The sequence below is a fragment of the Manis javanica genome, chromosome 5 (genome assembly GCF_040802235.1).
Source record: "Manis javanica isolate MJ-LG chromosome 5, MJ_LKY, whole genome shotgun sequence".
Lineage (NCBI taxonomy): Eukaryota > Metazoa > Chordata > Mammalia > Pholidota > Manidae > Manis > Manis javanica.
Genome location: NC_133160.1, coordinates 19324621 through 19345726, shown reverse-complemented (window position 1 = coordinate 19345726; position 21106 = coordinate 19324621). Strand labels below are relative to the sequence as shown.

The 21106-nt window shown below is 52.3% G+C and overlaps 1 protein-coding gene across 4 annotated transcripts in view; it reads right to left on the bottom strand.

Moving 5' to 3' along the window:
- The window catches only part of KIAA1755 (KIAA1755 ortholog), a 38915-nt gene that overhangs the window by 4548 nt on the left and 13261 nt on the right, over positions 1-21106 (bottom strand). Inside the window, exons 3-14 of one of the 4 annotated variants that reach the window (XM_037012790.2) lie at positions 18001-19312; positions 17316-17513; positions 14808-14931; positions 12179-12272; positions 11268-11354; positions 9863-9979; positions 8051-8149; positions 6938-7086; positions 4508-4646; positions 3327-3449; positions 2481-2702; positions 130-264 (exon numbers count right to left, since the gene is read on the bottom strand). In XM_037012790.2, coding sequence (XP_036868685.2) covers positions 178-264; positions 2481-2702; positions 3327-3449; positions 4508-4646; positions 6938-7086; positions 8051-8149; positions 9863-9979; positions 11268-11354; positions 12179-12272; positions 14808-14931; positions 17316-17513; positions 18001-19312 — 2751 coding nt within the window. In that variant the 3' untranslated portion in view covers positions 130-177. Of the gene's footprint in view, positions 1-129; positions 265-314; positions 1435-2480; positions 2703-3326; positions 3450-4507; positions 4647-6937; positions 7087-8050; positions 8150-9862; positions 9980-11267; positions 11355-12178; positions 12273-14807; positions 14932-17315; positions 17514-18000; positions 19313-21106 lie in introns of those variants that run through there. The other 3 variants (XM_037012789.2, XM_017652787.3, XM_037012788.2) reach the window with 3 other exon arrangements.

The window sequence follows — 21106 nt, the reverse complement described above, 5'->3', positions numbered from 1 at the left end:
CTCTGCCCAAGTCCTCACTCATGCCCCCTTCACTGGGCGGGTCACCCACGGCGCTTCCTGGGCCTGCTCTAGGCGCTGACCCTGCACCCGGCACTCTGGATGGGACCAGGACCCTGCAGGGGCACTCACCTCACAGGTGACAGATCAGAGAGCAGGTGCTGAAGCAGCAGGGTCATTTCAGATCAGCATGAGCACCAGGGAGCGATAAAAACAAGGCGATGAGAGAGAATGCGGGACAGGCAGCTGGCTGGCCAGGAAGCGCCTCTGTGAGGAGGGGACAGGTGAGCTGAGCGCTGAAGACAGACAGGACGCCAGCTGGTTGTGGGGAAGAGCGTCCCAGCTGAGCGAACAGCACATGCAAAGACCTCAGCGCTGGAGCAAGTTTGTTTCACCCCTGGAAGGCCAATGAGGCTGAAACTGGCTCAAGTTAGTAAGCAAGGGAGAGAAGCTTCCAGCCACCTTTACCCATGAGGCATTACTGCTACCCCTCCTCCTAATAATAATTTTGGTGTTAATAATAATAACTCCAAATCTGAGCAAAGCTTGGAAGGTTACTTCCATTTAATTCTCTCACTACCCAACAAGGTTGGCATTTAATTTAATTCTGTCATAACTGGCAAGAGCCAGATGATCTGGGTTTGACTCTCAGCTCTGTCACCTCCTAGCTGTGTGACCCTGGGTGAGTTATTTGACCTCTCTGTGTTTCTTCATGCACCAAATGGGCACAGTAATAGTACCTGCCCCATAGGGTTGGTGTGACAATTAAAACACAAGGTGAAATGACTGGACAGGCTATGACGCATAGAACTGTGCAAGCACTGGTGATTATTATATTGTTATTGCTATTGTTGATGAGGAGCTAAGGCCCAGAGTGGTCAAGTCTGCTGTCAAGGTCACACAGCCCTGATCACCTGTCAGATCCTGCCACTGCCTTGCTCTCTCCTGCACAGCTGGCAGTAGGGAGATCCTTCACTGCCACATCCCACATCTGCTTCTCTGCCTGCTGCCCCAAGAAGACAGAGCGGCATGTCCTGCCAGCGCCCCAGGCGTGGGTTGACCCGAGTGCCTCTCACTGCCCTCTGAAGCATCCTGTGTTCTCTGTCCCGGGTGCTGGGCCAGCTGATAGCTGGAAGGCTGGAGTCAGCCTCTTCCCCCTACTGTGACCTCAGTTTGGGAGGGCAGCTGAGGCCACTGGGCTGGGGACAAACAGTGGGCTCTTGTCCCATCTGGGTTACAGCTCTCTGAGGCTGCTCCCTTGACCCAAGGCTCAGTTTCCCTATCAGAAAAATGAGGGATTTGGCTAAATGGATTTAGGAGGGGTGGGGGCTCTTAAGTCAAATCCTGCTTGAGCACTGGCCCCCTGGGGGAACCTTGGGCAAGCCACTTTCCTCTTTGGGCCTCACCTGTAAAACGGAAACATTGTTGGTACCCCTCCTGCAAAAAGGTATGGGGAAAATGGAATCAGACAAGGTTTGGGAAGTGCTTGGGTCTGGCATGGAGTACCCAGTTGGAAATGTGGGCTGCCCTCCTAACAATCATCTCCTCTTCATTGTCACCATTATCATGCCTGCTTGGACATGGGACAGTCCCTCTGCCACCTTTGGAGAAGAGCATAGAGGGTGGATACATTTGAGTCCAAATCCCAGCTCTTCTTTCCTCCCAATTGCGTGTCCTGAGCAAGGCTCTTCCTCCCTTAGGGCCTCATCTGTAAAATGGGGCCGATCAACCTTGCCACATCGGCCAAGAAATGAGATGCAAAGCAATGGGGTTCCTCCTGCCCCAGCACTGCCCCCACCCCCACCGTAGCCCCACCCTATCCTCCACCCTCCTGGCCAAACCCTGGGCTCCTGCATGAGGGCTGATCTGTTCTCAGGGTGCCCAGAGCAGCTTCTGGGCCCATCCTCAGCTAACTGTCCCCTCCTTCTCCAGCTCCTGCCGTCTGTACAGGGCAAGGAGAAGCATGGCAAAGAGCACTAGTATAGTGCTGTGTGACCTTGGTAAGTGACAGCCCTTCTCTGATGCTATTTCTCCAACTCTACAACAGAGGGGTGGAACAAGATCAAGATTCTTAGCCTGGTTTGAGCCCATGAAGTTGCCTGCAGAGATCTATGCATAGAGAGAAAGCCTATGGCTTTGATCAGATTCTTGGAAATCCCTAGGCTTTTCTCCAAATACCAATATTTAAGAAGCAGGTGATTTCTAGGTTCCTTTGAGAGCTGATGCTGGGTCTCTGGGAGGCTGCCTGGTGAAGTGGGACAAGCTGGGGTCTGAGATCCACTGGACCCAGTTTGCAAGAGTACCTTAACCTCTCAAACCCTGTTCCCCTTCTGGGGAATGCAGGTGATGCCCCCCTCCTCCCACCCGACTGCTGAATGAAACACGCACGGAGCCTAGGGCTGTGTCTAGGCTGCTCCCTGCCCCCACCCTGCCTCCCAGCTGGAGAGAGTAGGGCATCCGCGCAGGCAGGCCACAAGGCTCACCTTCTTGCAGACATGGTGCAGGTACAGCAGCGTCTCCAGGTCTGTGCGCTGCCGCTCAGCTGCCATGTAGAAGTGGGTCAGCTTAGCCTGGAAGGCCCTCTGGGTGGAGGCAAAGGCTGCCAGCTCTGGGAGTTCTGTTCCTCCTGCCTCTCTGGTCCCTCCAGCAGCGGCTCCCAGTCGGCCTGCCTGTTTGGACAGCTCCAAGCCACGGCGGTACTGGGCCTGAGCAAGGAGTGGAGGGGTATCCACTCAGCGCCCACCTCCACTGAGTCATGGGCCTCCCACTGGCCTGATGCTGAGTGATGAGACTTTCTGAGCCTCAGTTTCCTCATCTAGGAAGCAGCGCCCAGGCATCTACCTAGGTAATCCATTTTACCTGGCTGGGACTCTGCTTAGTGTCAGCTCCTTCTAAGACTCCCCCGAGTCCCAGTTAGGGGCTCCTCCTTTGCGTCTCCACAGTTCTCCCTTTCTGTTTGTTTCTGTGTGTCCCCTACCCGCTTCCCACACTGGGCTGGAAGTCCCAAGGCTGAGTCATCAAGGATGCAGATATCCTTGCCCTGCTCTCTAAGGCTGACTTAATAGGTCTAGGATGGGGCCCTGGAATCTGCATTTTAAGAAACCCTCCAGGGACTCTGAGTTAGGTCATCTTTGGACTTGGTGGCCCAGGAAGGCTTCCTGGAGGAGACAGAAATTCAACTGGAACTTTGGGACCCACACTAGTCTCCTCGCTGTCTCTGGAAATTCTCTTGCTCTTTCCCACCTCCACACCTTGGGCCTAACACTGCCGCCCCCCACTGCTGCGCTCTCCATCGGCTCCGGTCCTGCTCCTCAGTTTTAGGAACGCACTGCAGCCTGAAGGAAGAAGTCCTCAAACTCTGCATGGGCTTTCTCTACTGTCTCCAAGCTTCCGCCCTTGGGGGTCAGTACTTGCAGGCACCGGTTTCCTTCCTGCTCCATCCAGTGGCTGACCTGGGGCAGGGGAGGGAGGTTTGGACATGAGGGGCTGCTGGGGAGATGTCCCTTGGCCAGCTCCCCAACTTCCTTGGAAGCTGAGGTCTTGTCCTCATTCAGTGGCCGCCCTGTGCCCTGCAGAGAGTAGGCCCTCAGTGCACACTTGCCTGAAGGAAGTCACAGGGTGGTGAGTTTTAGCTTATTCTAACCACTCAGTGCTGCCCAATCATAAAAAGAGCTCAGGAGTGGTGAGTATCCTGTCAGTGGCAAACGGTGCTGGAGAAACAGCGGCCAGCTGTGGGGCAGGGCATGTGGACCAGCTGTGAGCCAGCTGGGCAAGCCACTTCTCTATGTGGGCCTCAGTTTATTCAGTGGCAAAATGGGGTACATATGATGATTCAATGAGGGACAGAGGGAGAAAAACAGCTCTTGACCAGTGGGCAGATGTCTCCTTATTCAGGGATGTCTTAAAGAGTGTGTACTCTATCCTCGCAAAGCCCAGAGTGGCAGCACTAATATTATCCCTCATTCAACAGATGAGGAAACTGATGCACTGAATAGTGAAGTCACCTTTCTAGGGTCACACCACTAAGAAGTGCTTGGAGCAAGGATCAGAAGCCGGGCTGTCTGGCTCTGGGCACACTGTGCTCCATGGCCCAGAGTGAAGGGACGCACTGGTTCTAGGCACCAGCAGTCGGAAAAGTGACACCAAGTGTGGCCTGCAGGATCAGATTCCCAGGCGTGTGACCATAAGCAGGTGACAGAATATTCTCCAGCCTCAGTTTTGTCATTGATGAGTGAGAGAAATCCTAGAATCTTCCCACATCACTGGTAAGTGATGAGTTGGAAAGTCACGATATACACAGAAGCTCTGGCCCAGGCCTTGGCACAATCAATGCAATTTGCACGGTTATGTCTTCACGCATTAGGCACTTACTGAGTGCCATGTCATGTGCTGTGACGCCTGCCTGGCCCCTGTGTCCTTATACCAGAGCAAAGTTGATGGCTGGGCAAGGCCTGGCACAAGAAAGGGGCCCAGCCAAGCCCCCAGCTCCCAGGCCAGCCTCTCCTTTCACCTGGTGCATGGCAGCTTCCAGACGACCCAGGCGAATGCGCAGCTCCAGCCTCCCCAGGAGGTGGTTGGATGCAGCGACCAGGACATGCAGCTGCTCATCCACAAGGCCATACAGGGTGGTGGCTTCAGCCAGACGGCTCCTGGGAGGCAAAGGAGGGTGAGAGAAGGCCCAAGGTCTCCCCCACCCAGTCCTCCTGCACTGCATATGCCTGTTCCCCCAACTCCCCCCAACTCTGGGATCTTGGCCTGGGTATTACAACCGCCTACTTGCTGTGTGACCCTGGGAAGGCCCCTATACCTCTCTGGGTCTCAGCTTTAGCCTTTCATGGAACTGGAAAGACCAGAGGACACAGCAGGAAACCAAATGACCCTCTTGTTCCCTCAGTTTATAGGAGGGTATGAACCAAGGCACACAAATCTGGGTTCAAATCCCAGCCCTACTACCTTCTGGTAATGAGACTGCACGAATTTCTCAAACTTTCTGTGCCTACATTTTTCAGTCTGTGAAAAGTGGGGGTAATGGGACCCCCTTCATAGAGTGGTTGCCAGGATTAAATGATCAAATATGTTGGCTCTGAACCCTGGCTGCACATTAGAACCAGTGTGGGAGCTTAAAAAATATCAATGCCCAAGCCCATCCCAGGCCAACTGAGTCAGGCTGAGTCTAGCCTGGATGTCAGTGCTTCCTAGCTCCTTAGGTGGTTCCAGGAGGCAGCCAGGACTGAGAACCAGGCCTCACACATTCCGAACACTTGCCGCAGTGGCAAGCACTCAGCGTTTGTTCGTGCTTACTATTTCTATTGCAGCGATGGTGAACGACTGTAACCTCACCCCCAGCCCACCCTTTTCTTGGCCTCCATCCTACAGATTGGAACACTGAGGTCCAGAGGGAGCAACTGACTCTCATGCATGGCAGCCTGAATTGGAATCCAGTCCACAGCTTTCCTTGCACATAATTTTTAAAAAAATGGTCAAAGCCAGCAAGACATAAATGATGGAATGCAGAGGGGATTCCAAGCGTGGTGACATCTGGGTAAAGGGAGGGGTCTCAGGGGCTTTCCAAACACCCCTTAAACCCCATGCCACCCTCCTTTGCCCTAGGGGGTCTCACTGCAGAAGAAAAAGGAAAAAGAGGAGATGGAAGGAAACCTGCTTTCCTGGAGGAGCCTTGCTCTGGGCCTCCTCATCTCACTGCAGATTTCCACAGGTCACTGTCCTCCCAGGAAGTGGGGAGGGCATAGGTGGGTGCCCGGGATGGAAAATGCCAGCCTGCCTGGCCAAGGGAGGGAGGAAAGGTCGGCAGGCCGGAGCTACACTGACCCACTGGCAAAACAAACGCGCCTAGCGGCTCCTGTGGGGGCACAGCGCCACCTGGTGGAGCCGCCGGTGGCCAACAGTCCGGAAGGGTCTATGGAGGACAAGAGGTGGGGACATGCTGGGAAGGATAGTGCCACCCCACCAGCCTGCGTGAGGGACAGGAGACGCCACCACACCCAGTGCCAGGTCCCACGGCTGCCAGAATCTGTCTGTGGGCACAGCTCAGGGTGATGTGTTCAAGATTCTGGGCCGGACTGCCTGGGTTCAAGTCCTGGCCCAACCACATCCCAGCTGTGTGACCCTGGGCAAGTCATTTAACCGCTTTCTGAGCCTCAGGCTCTACCACAATAAAATAAGGATAATACTAGGACCCACCCCAAGGGTGGGAATTAAACAAGTTAATATTTGTAAAGCCCTTAGAACAATGCTGTGCTCACACTAAGCTCTATTAAGGTGTTTGTTAGGCAAGCATGTTGTTCCCAGAAGCTTATACAAAGCAAACTTTGTAATCACGTTTGTTCTAATGGAGACTAAAAATTTCCAATTTACACTGGCTGATTTAGTTACTGATTTTTGGCCCACTCCTACCCCTAAGTTAAAGAAATCTGGTACTTTCCAGGAATCTATGTGTTTTGTTTTGTAGCTCTGAGACCCCTGACACACCATGAGGTCCTCCCGGCCAGGCGGAGACGCCCGCGGGGAAGGCAGTGCAGGGGTCAGTGCTCGATGGCCCAGCTGTTACTCCATTTTGCTGAGCCTGTTACACATCAGCCAGATGCAGATGGTGTAGGGCTCACAGGTGCTGGTGAGGAATAAACGAGATGGGTTCTTAAAGGGACTCAGCTGTCTGCATCAGAGAAAGAATACGGTCTATAAGGGTGACCAGAAACAGGCAGGAGCCATTCTCCGATGCTACCTCAGGCTGCAGGTGGCCAGAGCTGAAGGAGGAGCAGCAGAGAAAAGACAGGGAGCTTACCAAGGCCTGAGCCCAGGATACAGGCCCTGCAAATGCCCCCAATTGCATATTGAGGGGCCTGTCTTATGGGTCCCCAGCTCCATGCTAGCAGGCCAAGGAACAGGGTGGAGGCGGAGGAGGAAAACTGGGTGTCCATACCTGACGTCAGGATTGAAGTCCAACCTATTGGCTTCCTGCTGCAGCCAGGCCAGGGTGCCTCCCCCTTCCCGCTGGAGGCCCAGCAGGCCTGGGTCCCTCAGCACAGCCTCCATCAGCTCCTTGGACTTGCTCAGACGTGTGGAGGCCTCCTGCCAGTGCAGGGAAGTAACCTGAGGCCCAACTACCCACCTCCCTCTACAGCCTTCCAGGGCTCCTCACACCCAGGTCACTCTTAATTTCCCCAGTTTGGCATTCAAGGTCCTACAGAAAGTCTCTCTTTTCTATCTCGTAAATATCTTCTCCAGCTACTCCTCCTCTCATCGCCATGGCAACCCACTGGTCCAAGCACCACAGTCTCTTGCTAGGACACCCATCCTAGCTTCTACACTGTCTCCCTGTGGCATTCTAGCTCCCCATGCAGTCTGTTCTCCACATAGCAGCTGGAAGGATTCTCAAAGTGCCAGTCTGATCATCCCTCTGCTTAAAGCTCTCCAGTGGCTTTCCTAACAGTTCAGGATCAAATTCCCACCCAACTCCAGCCTTTGCTGATCCAGAATATCCCCTAGTTCCTCTCTCCTTCTCCTCACCACGTCCCACAACTCACTTGGTACTACACTGACCTCCATGCTATCCCCGATCATCCCAACCGTATCCCACCTCAGGGTCTGCACACATACAAGTCTGCCCTTCGTCTGGAGCACAGGTCCCCTTCTATTCTCAGTGCAGGCTCCCTCTCATCCTTCAGGCCTCAAATTAAATACCATCTCTTCAGGGAGTCCCTCCCTCCTTCACTGTTATTCTCAATGACAGTGTACTGTTCCACCTTCACAGCATCTGGCACAAATTGTAACAACTTATCCATCACTTTGCTTACTTTTTAAATACTACCTCTGCCACTGCACCATAAATGCCATGAGGGCAGGGACAAGTTGGTATGTCCCAGGCTGGGGCTCCAGGGTGTGACACACAGAGTGCCCAGTAAATATTGGTTGAGCAAATGAATTAAAAGCAGGGGTGATGACACATGCCCAGCTGTATGTCCCCTTCGCTGAGGCCTTGGTCTGTGGAATCTGGGGTGTGGCGTGGCCTCCCCACCCCATGCTCCTGGCTCACCTGCACCCCTCCAGGGGGGTCACCCTTCTCAAACACCTTGATGGAAGCCGTTAGTAGGGAGGAGGCCTGGTGGAGGTCAGCAAGGAAAGGGTCCAACTTCTGCAGAAGGGAAGGCCAGAGTGGGGGTGTCAGCCTGGGCCCAGAGGAGGGCGCTTCCCCATCCCAGGGATGCAGGAGGGGCATTAGGCAGCGGTTCTCAGACCTACTTGCCACACAATCACCTGGAAAGCTGGTTAAAATCCAGATGCTGAGTCCCACTCCTGAGGTCCTGATTTAGTTCCTCTGGGGGGGGACTGAGAACATGCATTTCTAACAAGTCCCCAGGTGATGCTGACACTGCTGAGCCAGGGGCCACACCCTGAGACACCCTGGTGCTGTGAATGACAGTGTGAGAAGAGAGAAGACAGGCCTGAGCTCTCCGGCCCAGCAGGGATACCCTGGGGGAGGGGATGGAAGAGGACACGCAGGACGGGGCTAGAGGCACACCCTTTGCTGGGTCCCACTTCGACCCAGCTCCGCTACTTACTAGCTCTGAGACCTTGGGCAAATTACTTAACCTTTCTGTGCCTCTGCTTCCTCCTCTGTAAAATGGGATCACGGGAGTTCCTGCCTTATAGATTTGTGTGGAGATTAAATAGGTTCATTTGTGCAAGGCACTTAGAATAGCACCCAGCACACAGTATTGGTCATCATCATTGCCAGTTTTATATTTTGGGTCTGTTGTAAGATTTCATTTAAAGGGAAGGTTTTAAAGTGAAAATACAGTTCAAAAGCCACTGGATTAATTGGAGGCCTCTGCAGAGGGGAACTGGGGTCCTGAGGGACAAATGGGAAAGAAGATTTTTCAGCATATACCCTTTGTTCCATTTGAATTTTAACATACTGCCTACTCAAAGACAGACCCAGTTTTAAAGAGAAGAACCCCTAGACAAAAAGCAAATAAGCAAACCACTGCCTTAGACTTAGTGTAGCGCAGGGGTTCTCAGCGGGGGTCATGTCCCCCAGGGGACATTGGCAATGTCTGCAGACACAATGGGTCACCATGATTTGTGGGGTGCTCCTGTCAGAGTGGGCAGAGGCCGGGATGGTGCCAGTCATGCTACACTGCATCAAACAGCTCCCAAAAAAGAACTCTCGGCCCCAGTGTGAAGAGTGCTGGTTAGACAGAGTCCTGGACCCTCATTTAAGGGCACTGGTTTTGCTGTTGTTAAAGCCCATAATCTTTTGGAGCCATTGTGCAAGTCCCCGTCCTGTGTGTCCTCATGTTAAACTGCCCCCAGCAGGTTGTGGTGCAGAGAGACTGGAAGCACACAGGGCAGGAGTCCAGCACTGGCCGTCTCCTTATTTCCTCCTTCTTGCAGGAGGGAGGGCATCTGTCCCCCCTACCAGGCCCTGAGCTCCCGGGCAGGGTGAGTCCACAGAGCAGAGGACTAAATTTATTTTCATAACACAGACAGAGCTCTTAGCATGTGCCAGACTCTCTTCTAAGCTCCCTACCCACCTTAACTCAATTAATCCTCACAGCAGCCCCATGAGCAGGTACTATTATTGCCTCCTATTTTGCAGTTAGGAAAAGGGTTCAAAGAACGTATATAACTTACCCAAGGGCACACAGCAGAGTTGGGATTGGAACCCAGGCAGCCCAGCCCCAGAGCCTGAGCTCTTAATCACTTCACTCTGCACCCTCATTATAAAGGTTTGTTGAATGACTGTTTTTGAACCTGACAGGGTCAATGGATTTATTGGGCAGGAGGGTGAAGGGAGGAAGAGAAAGAGTGAGGGTATGGGGCCAAAGGCTATGATGGTAGACACCTGGAAGAATTGCACCCACTCGCTGTGGCAGTAGGGGAAGGGGCCTTCCAGGGCTGTGGGCAGCTGGCTGGGGTCCACATGGTGGCTGAGGGACTTCAGTGATGTCAGCACTTCTACCTGCACACAAAAAAAGTAAGTCAGGAGGGCCAGTGGACTCAGCGTGGGGACAGACGTTTGAGAAGGTCCTGCCTAGATGCCTGCCCTGGCACCACTCCACCTCCCACAGGTAAGACTGGCTCTGGTTTTCAGAGTTGCTTTCTGGGCAAGGGATCTTCTCTGGAAACTCTGACAAATAAAAATTCAGAACCAGACCCTGGGTAAGGAATGTCAAATAAATAGCACTCGAACTTTTACTTTCTAAGCCTGTGTCCAAAAGGCAGACATCATTAATCAATCACAGCACTTGCTGCCTCTGAGCTGGGCTCTTTCCCAGCGCAGTCCTCTAGGCAATCATACAGACTGATTGAAACTGACCCTTGTCAAGTAATTTCTTTGTAATTCTTGTACTGTTCCACCAAGGTTCTGTCTTCTTTTTTGGGGCTAATGAGAAAGGTCACCAAAGCCTGACAGTATGCACTAAGACATGGGGAGGATGGTCTAGGTGACTGCTTCTCCCCAGCAGTGAAGTCTGAGGTTTATGCTAGAAACAGCTCCAGATATCTAACCCTGGGATTGGATGTTGTGGTTGTTTTGGACCCATTTGTTATCCCCGGTACTCCAAGTGTGGTCCATGGACCAGCAGGAGAATGTTAGAACTCCCAGGCCCCATCTAGAACTACTTAATCAGAGCCTGAACTTTGATGAAATCTCCAAGTGGTTTGTAGGCACGTGTCTAGCTCACAATGTATCCCTTTACTAACAGAGGAAGGAGACCTTTAAAATCATTTCCTAAAGCAGAGTAGAGGGCAGCATGCCCACGCTCAGGACTGTGGTCCATGACACTAATTAAAGGAGCCTCAGGGCTCTTGCCTTGTCAAGTCCTGAACCAACTCAGCATCTGAGTTGAAACTAGGGAGAGAAATATAGGAAGATCAGGGCCACAGTGCAGAAAAGGTACCTCTGCCTCTAGCTTGCATGTGGCCTTGGGCCTCAGTTTCCTCATCTGAAAAGAACAAGGGTTGATTACACGAAGCTTTTCAGGTAGGCTTCAAGCCATACGCAGCTTTCACTCACATGGCAGTGCCCACTAGGAGTTGCTAGGATTGCCAGAGAGAAATAATTCTGTGATGATTTGGCAGTGCCTGCCACAGAGGCAGGCTGGAGAGCTGTAGCATCCAGGCTTGCATTTATTGACCGCTAGATTGCTCAGGGCCTCTCCTAGCTCATGAATTCTGCAATTCTTCACCCCAGCTCAGCTCAAGCCAACAACTCCTCTCCGCCTCTGTGGACGCTGCCTCCCCCTCACCTGGGTGTCAGGTAACGCTTCCAGCTGGAGAGCAGCCTCCTTCTCCCCCAGGTAGAGCACGGTACGGATGGCGGCTGGGACCAGAGCCTGTCCGAGAGAAGCATTTCAGAGCTGCTCTGTCTGGGCCTTCGCTGAGCCTCCCGCTAAGATGCAGGCAAATGGGCCCCGGAGACAGGGCGGGAGGATCTTTGCGTGCTATGTTTGGAGGGTGAGTCAACAGAGCAGCAGGTTCAAGCTGTGCAGCAAACTTCCTGGATGGCCTGCCCTCCCTGGGCTTCCGTTTCCCCATCTATACAGGGAGGAGAGGATCAGACCAGGAAGTAGACATGTGCCAAACTTCCATTTCCTCTGCTGCCCAGCTAGTGAGGAATCTCTTCCCTCCTTTCCCATTCAGTCAGTCTAGTCCAACCAGTGTGTTGCAGTCCCTGGCTATAGAGATCGGCTGACGGGTGGACACCTGAGCCAATCGGGGCTCAGGAGAGAAAGAAGCGTTGGCTAGGGACTTTGGGAAAAGAATCTCTCACTCCTTCCTACTGGACTCAAAGGAAAGACCATGAGCAGTTAGAGCTACCAGGATCTAAACTGCACCCTGACAGGGGGCCTGGCTGAGAAAAGCACCGTCCTGGAGCAGGGCCAGAAATGGAGAGGGGGCCCGGGTCTTGGTGACAATATTTGGCCCCAGAATCAAGCCATACTTGAAAGTGGATTTAAGTCCCGGACAGTCGGGTAATTTGAGGCAATGAACTCCCTTTGTCCTGAAGGCTATTTGCCCAGGTTTTCTGCTAGCTGCAACCAAGAGTCCCTGCCTGAGGGCTCTGGTCCTAGCTCTGAGCTCCCGGGGCTCTGAGAATGTCACCAAGCCCCTGGTGCTCCCAAGACTTGCTGGCTGAGGCTGTCCACCTCCCACTCACCTGGGTAGCCTGCAGGGCACTGACCAGACCAGGGTGCGCGGGCTGTTTCCTGGCATCAATCACCACCACCAGCCCCTTGGCTTTATCTTCAGGCCTGTGGGTGGTAAACAGAATTGGCAGGGTTGCTGGATGGACTGGGCTGTCCCGGGGGGAAGCACCTAGTAGAGGAACACTGGCTGCCAGAATCCTTAAATTACTGATGCATACTTTATCCTGCAAGACCACGTTCCAATGCCTACCACCCCCCTTCCAGGAAGCCCTCCAAGATTCTTCTCCAGGCAGAGTCCATTGCTCCCTCCCACTGGTGTTTCCACAGTACTTCACACAGCCCTGTCTTACAGCCTAATAATCAGAAGCGATAAGCAATTGCAATGGGTGAATTACCCAGCATTCACCCACCCCTTTTGTGTGGGCAGAACTCTTACTTTGTTAAAAAACCCAGTTCCCTCCAAATAATACGCCTTCCTCCGTGAGAGGCTGGTTTCTAACTGGTTGAAGCCAGTAGTGACTCAATTCCTTTGGCCAATGATGGCTCTAAATAGCAGTCATATGACATATTTCTGACCAATGTGCTGTGAAGGGAAGTTTGCTGGGGGACTTCTGGGAAAGACATTTCCTCTTTTAAATAGTTCTTACAAAGAGATATAACGCAGAGACATAGAAAATTGAATTTCCTTACTGGTTGAGACATTTTGAATTGGAATTGGTTACTTGCAGCCGAAACACCCTCACTGGTTTAGGTTCATGCTGCACTTTTCAGTGACTACCTTAGGATGTCCTGGACTGCCAGGACTTGTTGAAATACTTATTCCTCACATACTCGCATCCCTGCAGACATCTGGCCAGCATGTACGGGGCGGGGCCAAGGCGTGGTTTCAGGTGGCCTTGGCCATTCCAAAGACCAGGCACATTGGGAAAAAATACCCAACTGCCTTCAAGCCTTACAACGAGCCCGATCATAGGTAAAACCACAGGTGGCCAGAGTGGGGTTGGAGTTGAGGCACTGCCATAGTACCTGGTCACCTGGGGAACTCATTTCATCTTTTTGGGAGTCAGTTTCCCCATCTGTAGATGGGGATAATAATAATAGTATCAGTCGCACAGGGCTGTGGTGAGGACCGATGACTTCATTACTGTGAAGCACTCAGTGACTTCGCAGAGCAAGAGGGCTATAAACATCTGCTATTTGTGCTATCCCAGGAGGGGAAACTGAGGCACAGGGTGGCGATGTGGCGAACAGTGAGAGGCGGTTCTCGGACGTGACAGCAGGTCTGACTTCATGTCCCACACCTTCCCTGCCTCTGGCTATGTGCATGCTGGCAAGTGGTTTGTGGTCCAAACAGGTCAGGGTCCGATGTGAGGGGTATTTGGGTCTCTAGCCGGGCCCAGAGCAGGTGCCCAGCAAGTCGGTTCAAAGCAAGAGTGGAAAGGCAAGCCCAGCACACCAGGGCCCCTCTCACAGCACACTCCCGGTTCACACGGCGCCCCCCTCCTCTCATGGCCGCACTTGGTCCTCAGAGCCCACTCGGTTATGCGCTTTCCTCTGGTGAGCCGCACAGAGGGGGCACATTACTGCCCCAAGGCCACACAGCAAGTTGGTGGGATTCCAGAGCTCGGTCCACCGCACTGGCCATTTCTCAGTACGGAAAGGGGGTCCCATATCCCCTGAAGCCAGAAAAGCCACTCCACCTTGGGTAAAGGGAAGAAAAATCTTAGTGGCCAGCAGGTGGCAGCGATGGCTCCCGTGGGGTGGAGGGCTCCAACAGTCCCTCACCCCCTGCCCCTAGCAGAGGAACCTCGGTTGGGGTCTACAGTCACAGTCCGGGGCAAACACCACATCTGACACCGCCTTGCTGGGCGCTGGGACTCAGAGGAAAAAGTGGTGGCTCTTCCCCAGCTAGTATATCAGGGAGTCCGAATGGTGGTAGGGGTCTGCGGGAGAGTGTCAGAAATCAGCCTGGGTCACTTGTCATTCACTCGCTGACTCACCCATTGTTTCTTTCACTCTCTCACTCATTCATTTATTCACTCATTCACCCTTGATTTGTTCAACAAATTTTTATAATTCAGATGCCCCCTCAATTATCACCTTCTCGGGGAAGTACTCCCTGATTTCCAGTTGAAATTATTTCCACCACCTTTCTCACTTTGCAAAAAGGGGTTCTCAAAATGCATCCCCTGTCGATGCCATCAGTATCACCAGGAAACTTGCTAGAAAAGCAAATGCTCAGGCCCCACACCAGATCTGAATTAGAAACACTGGGGTGGGGAGGGGGGTGTCCAGTGATCTGTTTTAACAGGCTTCCAGATGATTCTGATGCACCCTCCAGTTTGAGAACCACTGAGCTACAACATTCCACTGTTTTCTTCACTCCCTAACACTCCTGAGAGTTGCTTGGTCCATAGTTTGTTTCTTGCACAATGTCTGTCTCCTCTACCAGCCCTGGGTACCCCCTGGTGGCAGGGACTAAGTCTGTCCCGCTTTCCCCCCAGCAGTTGTCTTGGGACTGGCCCGGGGAATAGGAGACTGGGTGGAAGGATATGATGTCTCTCCACTGAGTGTCTTGTCCTGGGCTCTGGGCCAAGAGGTTGAGGGGAGATGGAGTGTCCGGCCAGCCCAGTCCCTTACCTGGGGACAGTGCACAGGTAGGACAGCAGCTTGGCGACCTCTGAGGCTGTGCACCACGGCGCATCCCAGGCCCCCTGGGTGGTTGACACCAGAAGCAGGGGCCGCCCCACCCTGTCCCGACCACCTGGAGGAGAGAGGACAGAGATGAGCTGTGAGCACTTTGGTGAAGCCCTTTCATGGGAATCTGCTCTATGGCCTCCAGGCTTTTGCCCCTACTGGTCCTTCTGCCTGGAATGCCCTCTCTCTCCTGTGAAATCTGAACTGTTAGTCATCCTTCAAGACCCAGTTCAAAACCCACTGCTTCAGAAAAGTTGTCCCGAATCCCTCCTCCAGGAAGACTCATATAGCCTCAGAGAGTCCTCCTCCGGTTTCGCTCTGTACAAGGTGCCCAGGGAGGCAAAGCCCATGGAATGAGCTTTGGGATCACAGAGACGGGTTCAAGTCCCAGCTCTGCACTGACTCGCTGTGCATCCTTGGCCAAGTCAGTGTGTCTCTGAGCCTCCGTCTCCTTGTCTGTTAAACGGTGAGAATAAAATATTGAAATAATATTAGCTTATTTCAAGGACTAAATGAGACATTTACTTAGCAGCACAGACATGGCGAGGGCTCAATGAACAGCAGTTGTTACAAAGATCATCTCTGTCCTTGTCTCTGGCCCCTGCATGGGAAGTGTGCAGCCCACGGCCACCAGCTCACTATTCAGTCTTGCAGATGTTCAGCTCTGGGCTCTCCACCGACTGTTTCCTGTGCCAGGAATCAGGACTGTGTGCCCCACGCTCCCCACAGGGGTCAAGAGTCCAGGGTCCAGGGAGTCAGCACAGCCTGGCTGCACTGAGGGGAAGGGGGAAGGACAGTGGGGAAAAAGAGTCCCAGTCCTCTAGAAACTGGGCCTGTCGCACACCCTGGGCTTGGAGTCCTGTCCTCCAGGGCCACCTCACGCAGGGCTGTGCTGCAGTGACTGCCACCATTCCGTGTGGCCACAATCCTCTGCAGTGTGTAACTGTGTGAGACCCTCATGGCGTCTTGGACAAATTTAACCACCTTCATAAGTGCTGCCTTACAGAAGGGCACAACCTTCTGGAACATTCTTTCTTCCATGTGTATTTGAAAATTTAACATAATTTAAAAATATGTACATTTATGTGTGTATATATAACTTTATATCCTCTTAAGATCATGGATTTGATTTTTCCTAGCATCCATTCATAAATTTCAAAAGGGAAAACATTTTTAAGGGGATAGTATGGGAAATGTAAATATGAACTGTGTATTGAGTTGTATTATGAATTATTTTTATTTCTGTTAGGTATGCTAATGGTATCGTGGTCGCTAGGGAAAATCTCTTTACAGTTAAGAGACACATGCTGATGTATTTAGGGGTAAAATATGAAGATCTTTACTTTATGCCAAATGTTAAGATTTATTAAATCTGAGTGTCCATTATACTATAATCTCTTCTTTTCTGTAAGTTTGAACTTTTTCATAATAGAAAGTCAAAAAACATGAAATAATTAACCATGAAAAACTACCTAATTTGCAAAGTTGGAGACGTTTGTCCTTGTTCTTCTGAGATTTCTCACAGCCATTGGGTGTCCCTCAAGTTGGGAAATACTGCGTCATATCCCTGGACCCATTTTATTGATAAGGAAACTGTGGAATTGGGGGGAGCAGCTTCCCAGTCTCCCACAGACCCAGGTCTCTCACCTACCAGTGTGGGTGGGGATCACGCTTAATTCAGCCCTTGACCCTGGGCCACATCAAGAGAAGAGCTTTTGTCCGGCTGCAAACCTGATGACTGAGCTCAACCATAGCTCCAGGGGTGCTGCTCCCCTGACGATTCCTGGCTTCTCATGGCCTCAAGGGCAAAATGCAAGCTTGCTTCTGGACCTGGCACTTAAGCCTCTGCAGGGTCTGCATGCTCTTCCAGCCCTATTTCAGACACTTCATGCTGTGGGCTGTATTGTGCCTCACTAGTCCAAATTCCTTTGTTGAAGTCCTAACCCTAAGTGCCTCAGAATGTGACTGTATTTGGAGACAGGATCATTAAAGAGGTATTTAAGTTAAAAGGTCATCAGGGCGGACCGTAATCCAACATGATGCTGTCCTTATAAGAGGAGGGAATTTGGACACAGACACACAGAGGGAAGACTGTGTCAAGACACCTGGAAAAGTCAGCCACCTACATGCCAAGGAGAGAAGCCTCAGAAAACCAGCCCACAAGACAACTTGATGTTGGGCTTCTAGTCCCCGGAACTGTGAGAAACAAACTTCTGTTGTTTAAGCCCCCCAGTCTGTGGTACTCTGCTGTGGTGGTCCCAGCAAACTAATATCCTGTCTCCCCATGTCACCTATGGCCCAGCCAGGATGGGCCCCCCAGGACTTTCCCTGTCTCCTCCACACCCACCTGCATCTGAGGATGCTCAGGGACCTCCCACCCTCACCCCCAGCTCCCCGCCCTTCACAGCCACCTGCCCCAGCCCCTCCCCCTCCCCCACCACCCCTGGGGACCTGGCAAGCACGCTATTCCAGAGTGGAAGATGTCCACCCTCAGAGCCCCAATCCTGGGTTCTGGCCCTGGGGGCTCCTCATCCAGAGTGAGGCCTCTTTCTGGAGGGCTCGTAGGTGGTTCTGGAAAGCCAGCATTTTCCCCAGTCAGTGGGCCTGAGTCAGCAGTGGGGCCAGATGTTTTGGTCTGAATCTTTACAGCTGTGGAAAAGCAACAAGAAAAGGGGTGTTAAGCAGAAGATGGATTTTCCTAGGGCAGATATTTTCTTTCACCTCTGGCGAATAATAATAGCTTACAACTTCTGAGCTGCTGCTATGTGGCAGGCATTGTGCTAAGCTCCTTACTTCTGGTATGTCTCTGAACCTCCAAACAGCTCTATGAGGCAGGTGAGACCCCATGGCGCAGAGGCGGGGGGCCCTGACTTAAAGAGGCTATGTCCTGGACCAGGGTGCCCCAGCCAGTGTGTGCTGAGTAGGTAGGGTGTGGACCCTGCCATCTTAACCCAGTCATGGCACCTTGCTCAGTTCCGGTGAGACATCAAGCCTCTTGACATGCCACCCTGTGCACTAAAACCCCAGAGACCGAGCAGCTAGGGTGAGTCTTTGTCCCTGACAGCCTGTGCCACCCTGTCACCCAGTCACATCAGAGACCAGTTCCCTTGCCCAACTGAGCGAGTGGGCACCTTACCTTTCCCCAAGGGCTTGGCTCTGCTGGGTTTGGGAGAGTAAAGGGAGCACAGGCCTTTCCAAGGCCTGTCTTGCTGGAGTGAGGCTTTCTCTGGGGGCACGGGGACTCGCCGCTGCTCTTTCAAGAATGAGAATTTGAGGCCAGGAGTGGGCGATCTGGAAGTGGGGGTGTTTTGACCGGAGAGAGTCACAGGCTTGGGAAGCCTCCTGTTCCTGTGTTTGGCCCCCTCTCCCTCCCCGGGGTCAGGGGCAGGAGCAGCATGAGAAGCTGGGCACGGGCAGGGACAGGGTGCTTGTCCCAGTCCAGGCCTGGGCTGGACCATATTCTCTGGAGTTTCCAGAGGTCCCTGCATCTTGGAGGCAGATGGCTCATCTGAGACACTTGTCCCAAGGCCAGAGGTACAGGGCGGTGGGTGCTCAAGGACATCGAGGTAGGGCTCTTGGGACTGGCTTTTTGAGTCATGGGTGGGAGCTTTATGGTTGACTTTTCTCCCCAAGCCCAGAAAGCAAGGCTTTGCACAAGTCCATTTTTCCAAGGAAGGTTCCCCACCGGCCCCCGAGAGAGGCAGCATTCTTTGAGAGAGAAGCATTTCCTTAGTGCTGGATAACTCCTCCAGTGCCCCAAAAGGACACCCACTGGATGTCTCCACCTCCCTACTGGGAGATCCTCCTCTGCTCTCTTGGGAAAAGTCCAGGAGAGCCACATAGTCTCCCTCCAAGTCCTTGCTGGCCTCATCGTTCATCCCAGGCCTGGCTTGCTCCACTTTGATGAGTCCTGGGTACTTGCTCCCACATTTCCTGCCCTTCCTCTTGGTCAGGCTCTGGGAAAGGAGCACCTGGCTGTCTGGGGACCTGACCTGGAACAGCTCCTGAGGGCTGCTTGAATTGAGTGCCTCTAATTGAAGGGACTCCCAGGCTGGGGAGAGGACATCCACTGTTAGGGGTCTGTCATCCACAAACTCTGGGCTGGTTATCTTGGTCCAGGGCACAGAGGTGATCCCATCTTCTGAAGCCACCAGGCAGTGTTGTAGGGGACTTCCCTCAAAGTCACTGTTGATGACCTCCAACCATGCTTGAGTGAAAAGGAGAGGGTAGGAGGACACGGCGACAGGCTTTGCATCCACTGTTCGCAGGTCCAGGGAGAGGCACTTGATCGTGATGCAGACGGACTGCTCCTCCCGGGGCTCAACTTGGAGGTAGAAATCACCCTGGCGCAATAGGAGGGGGTTGAGGGGTGCCAGGTGGACCACGACCTCATCCCGCAGGCACAAGGGCCAGCCTTCATGCAGGAAGAGGCAGTGTGCATACGGGGCCTGCAGAGAGAAGGGGATGGTGTCAGAGGACCCGAAAGACCCTGCCCGTGGGTCGGCCTCCTTCCCTCTCCCAGATGGAATCCAGTAGGTCAGGGATGGGAATGGGGCAAGAGGGTCCTGCAAGAACATCTAAGGAGGCCCTACTCTCAGGGTCCCACAAGTCACACGACCAGGAGAGTGGATGCCTCCTTAAATGCTGCAACTCCCATGCCTCTCTGGCCTCACCCTAGTCCTGGCCCTGACCTTGAATATACTTGCCAACCTACTGGCTTATGGAAGAAAAGCTCTGAGCGCGGGGCACTAGTTAACAAGTACTTTTCCCGCAAGGATCATCTTGCCTGGCTTGCGGCCCCCTCTCCTCCACATGTATCCAGCTCCAGCCTGAGCCTTCCATTTTAAAACCAGGAAGACATGGGTTCCACCATCTGAATGGCTAATTTGTACAAATTACATAACTGCTTTGAGCCTCAGCTTCTCTATCTCCAAATAGGAATAATAATATGTTTCACTATGAGGATTAAATGAGATGCTATATATGTATATGCAAAACACCACCACCACAATGCCTGGCATACACTAAGTGGATGTTCAATAATAATGAATTCTGTCTCTCTCTAACATTTATCCTTTGAAAGATTGTGGGGATTTTTGATTAAAAAATAAAAAGGTCACTTACTGCTTTTATACCATTTTCTAATGGTTAAGTAGGCAGATTACAGTGAAATAGAAACTATACGGAGGGAGAAGTCAGAAGATCTGGACCCTGCCACTAACTTCCTGGTGGATGACCTTGAGAAAGTCACTCCACTATTCTGGACTTGAATGTTTATTGTCTAACTGGTTATTATTTACTTATGTATTTCCCATCACTGGGCAACAACATAGCAGATGAGGCAAAGCTTAAAAAAAATTATTTTTCAACAGAAGGTGCTGGCAACTCTCTGTATAGGTCGACACAGCAAGTCGTCCTGGAGCAAGCCCCACCACAGTGAGAGATGGACATGATTGATTGCTTAGCTCAGCCTCTCCACCGGGCTGTGCAGGACCAGTGTTCACCAGTGACCCCCAACACATGTGTCAACAGCAGGAATAGCAGCTCCCCTGGACTGCCAACAGGTCTTTCTCCACCTGCCTTTTGGCAGTCCTACTCCTGTGGACTGCAGAAACCCCAGATAATCTTATATCATTTGGATGTGTGTGTGGGAGACCTCCAGAGAGCAGCATTGAACTTCCTACCAATTTAGCAGGTGTTTCCTGTAATTATTAATTGAGGAAATAATAAGAACTGACCACACTTGCATCCCCCAACTTGACAAAAAACCAGTTGCTGTCCATTGCACTGTAGACTTGGCTCCCTAGGAGAACCTTCACACCCCTTAACCCCAAGAGTCCAAGTTAGTCCATCCCTTGCATTTAGCCCCCTGCTATTATGATCTTCTCGTTGAATGAGACAGAACAGCCCCGAGGTATTTTGCAAATAGAGATGATCATCTTATGGACGAGTTGACTCTCACAGATATTTGGTTCTTGCAGATGGAGAAATTCAGAGTTTGGGTGTTATTGTTCCCACTTTGCAGATGAGAAAACTGAAGCTCCAAGAGGTGAAAGAACTGACTTATAGTCACTCAGCTGATAAGCAGCAGAAGCAGGACTTTTGCCTGGACTTTCACATCCTGCCACCTGTGTCCAGCCCTGATCCCCGCTAGACTTCATGAGAGGGTGGCTGGCTGCCTCTGGGGGCTTGTGGTGACAAAGGCAGATTCTGAGGCTGGCACTCATCTCAGAGGGAGAAGG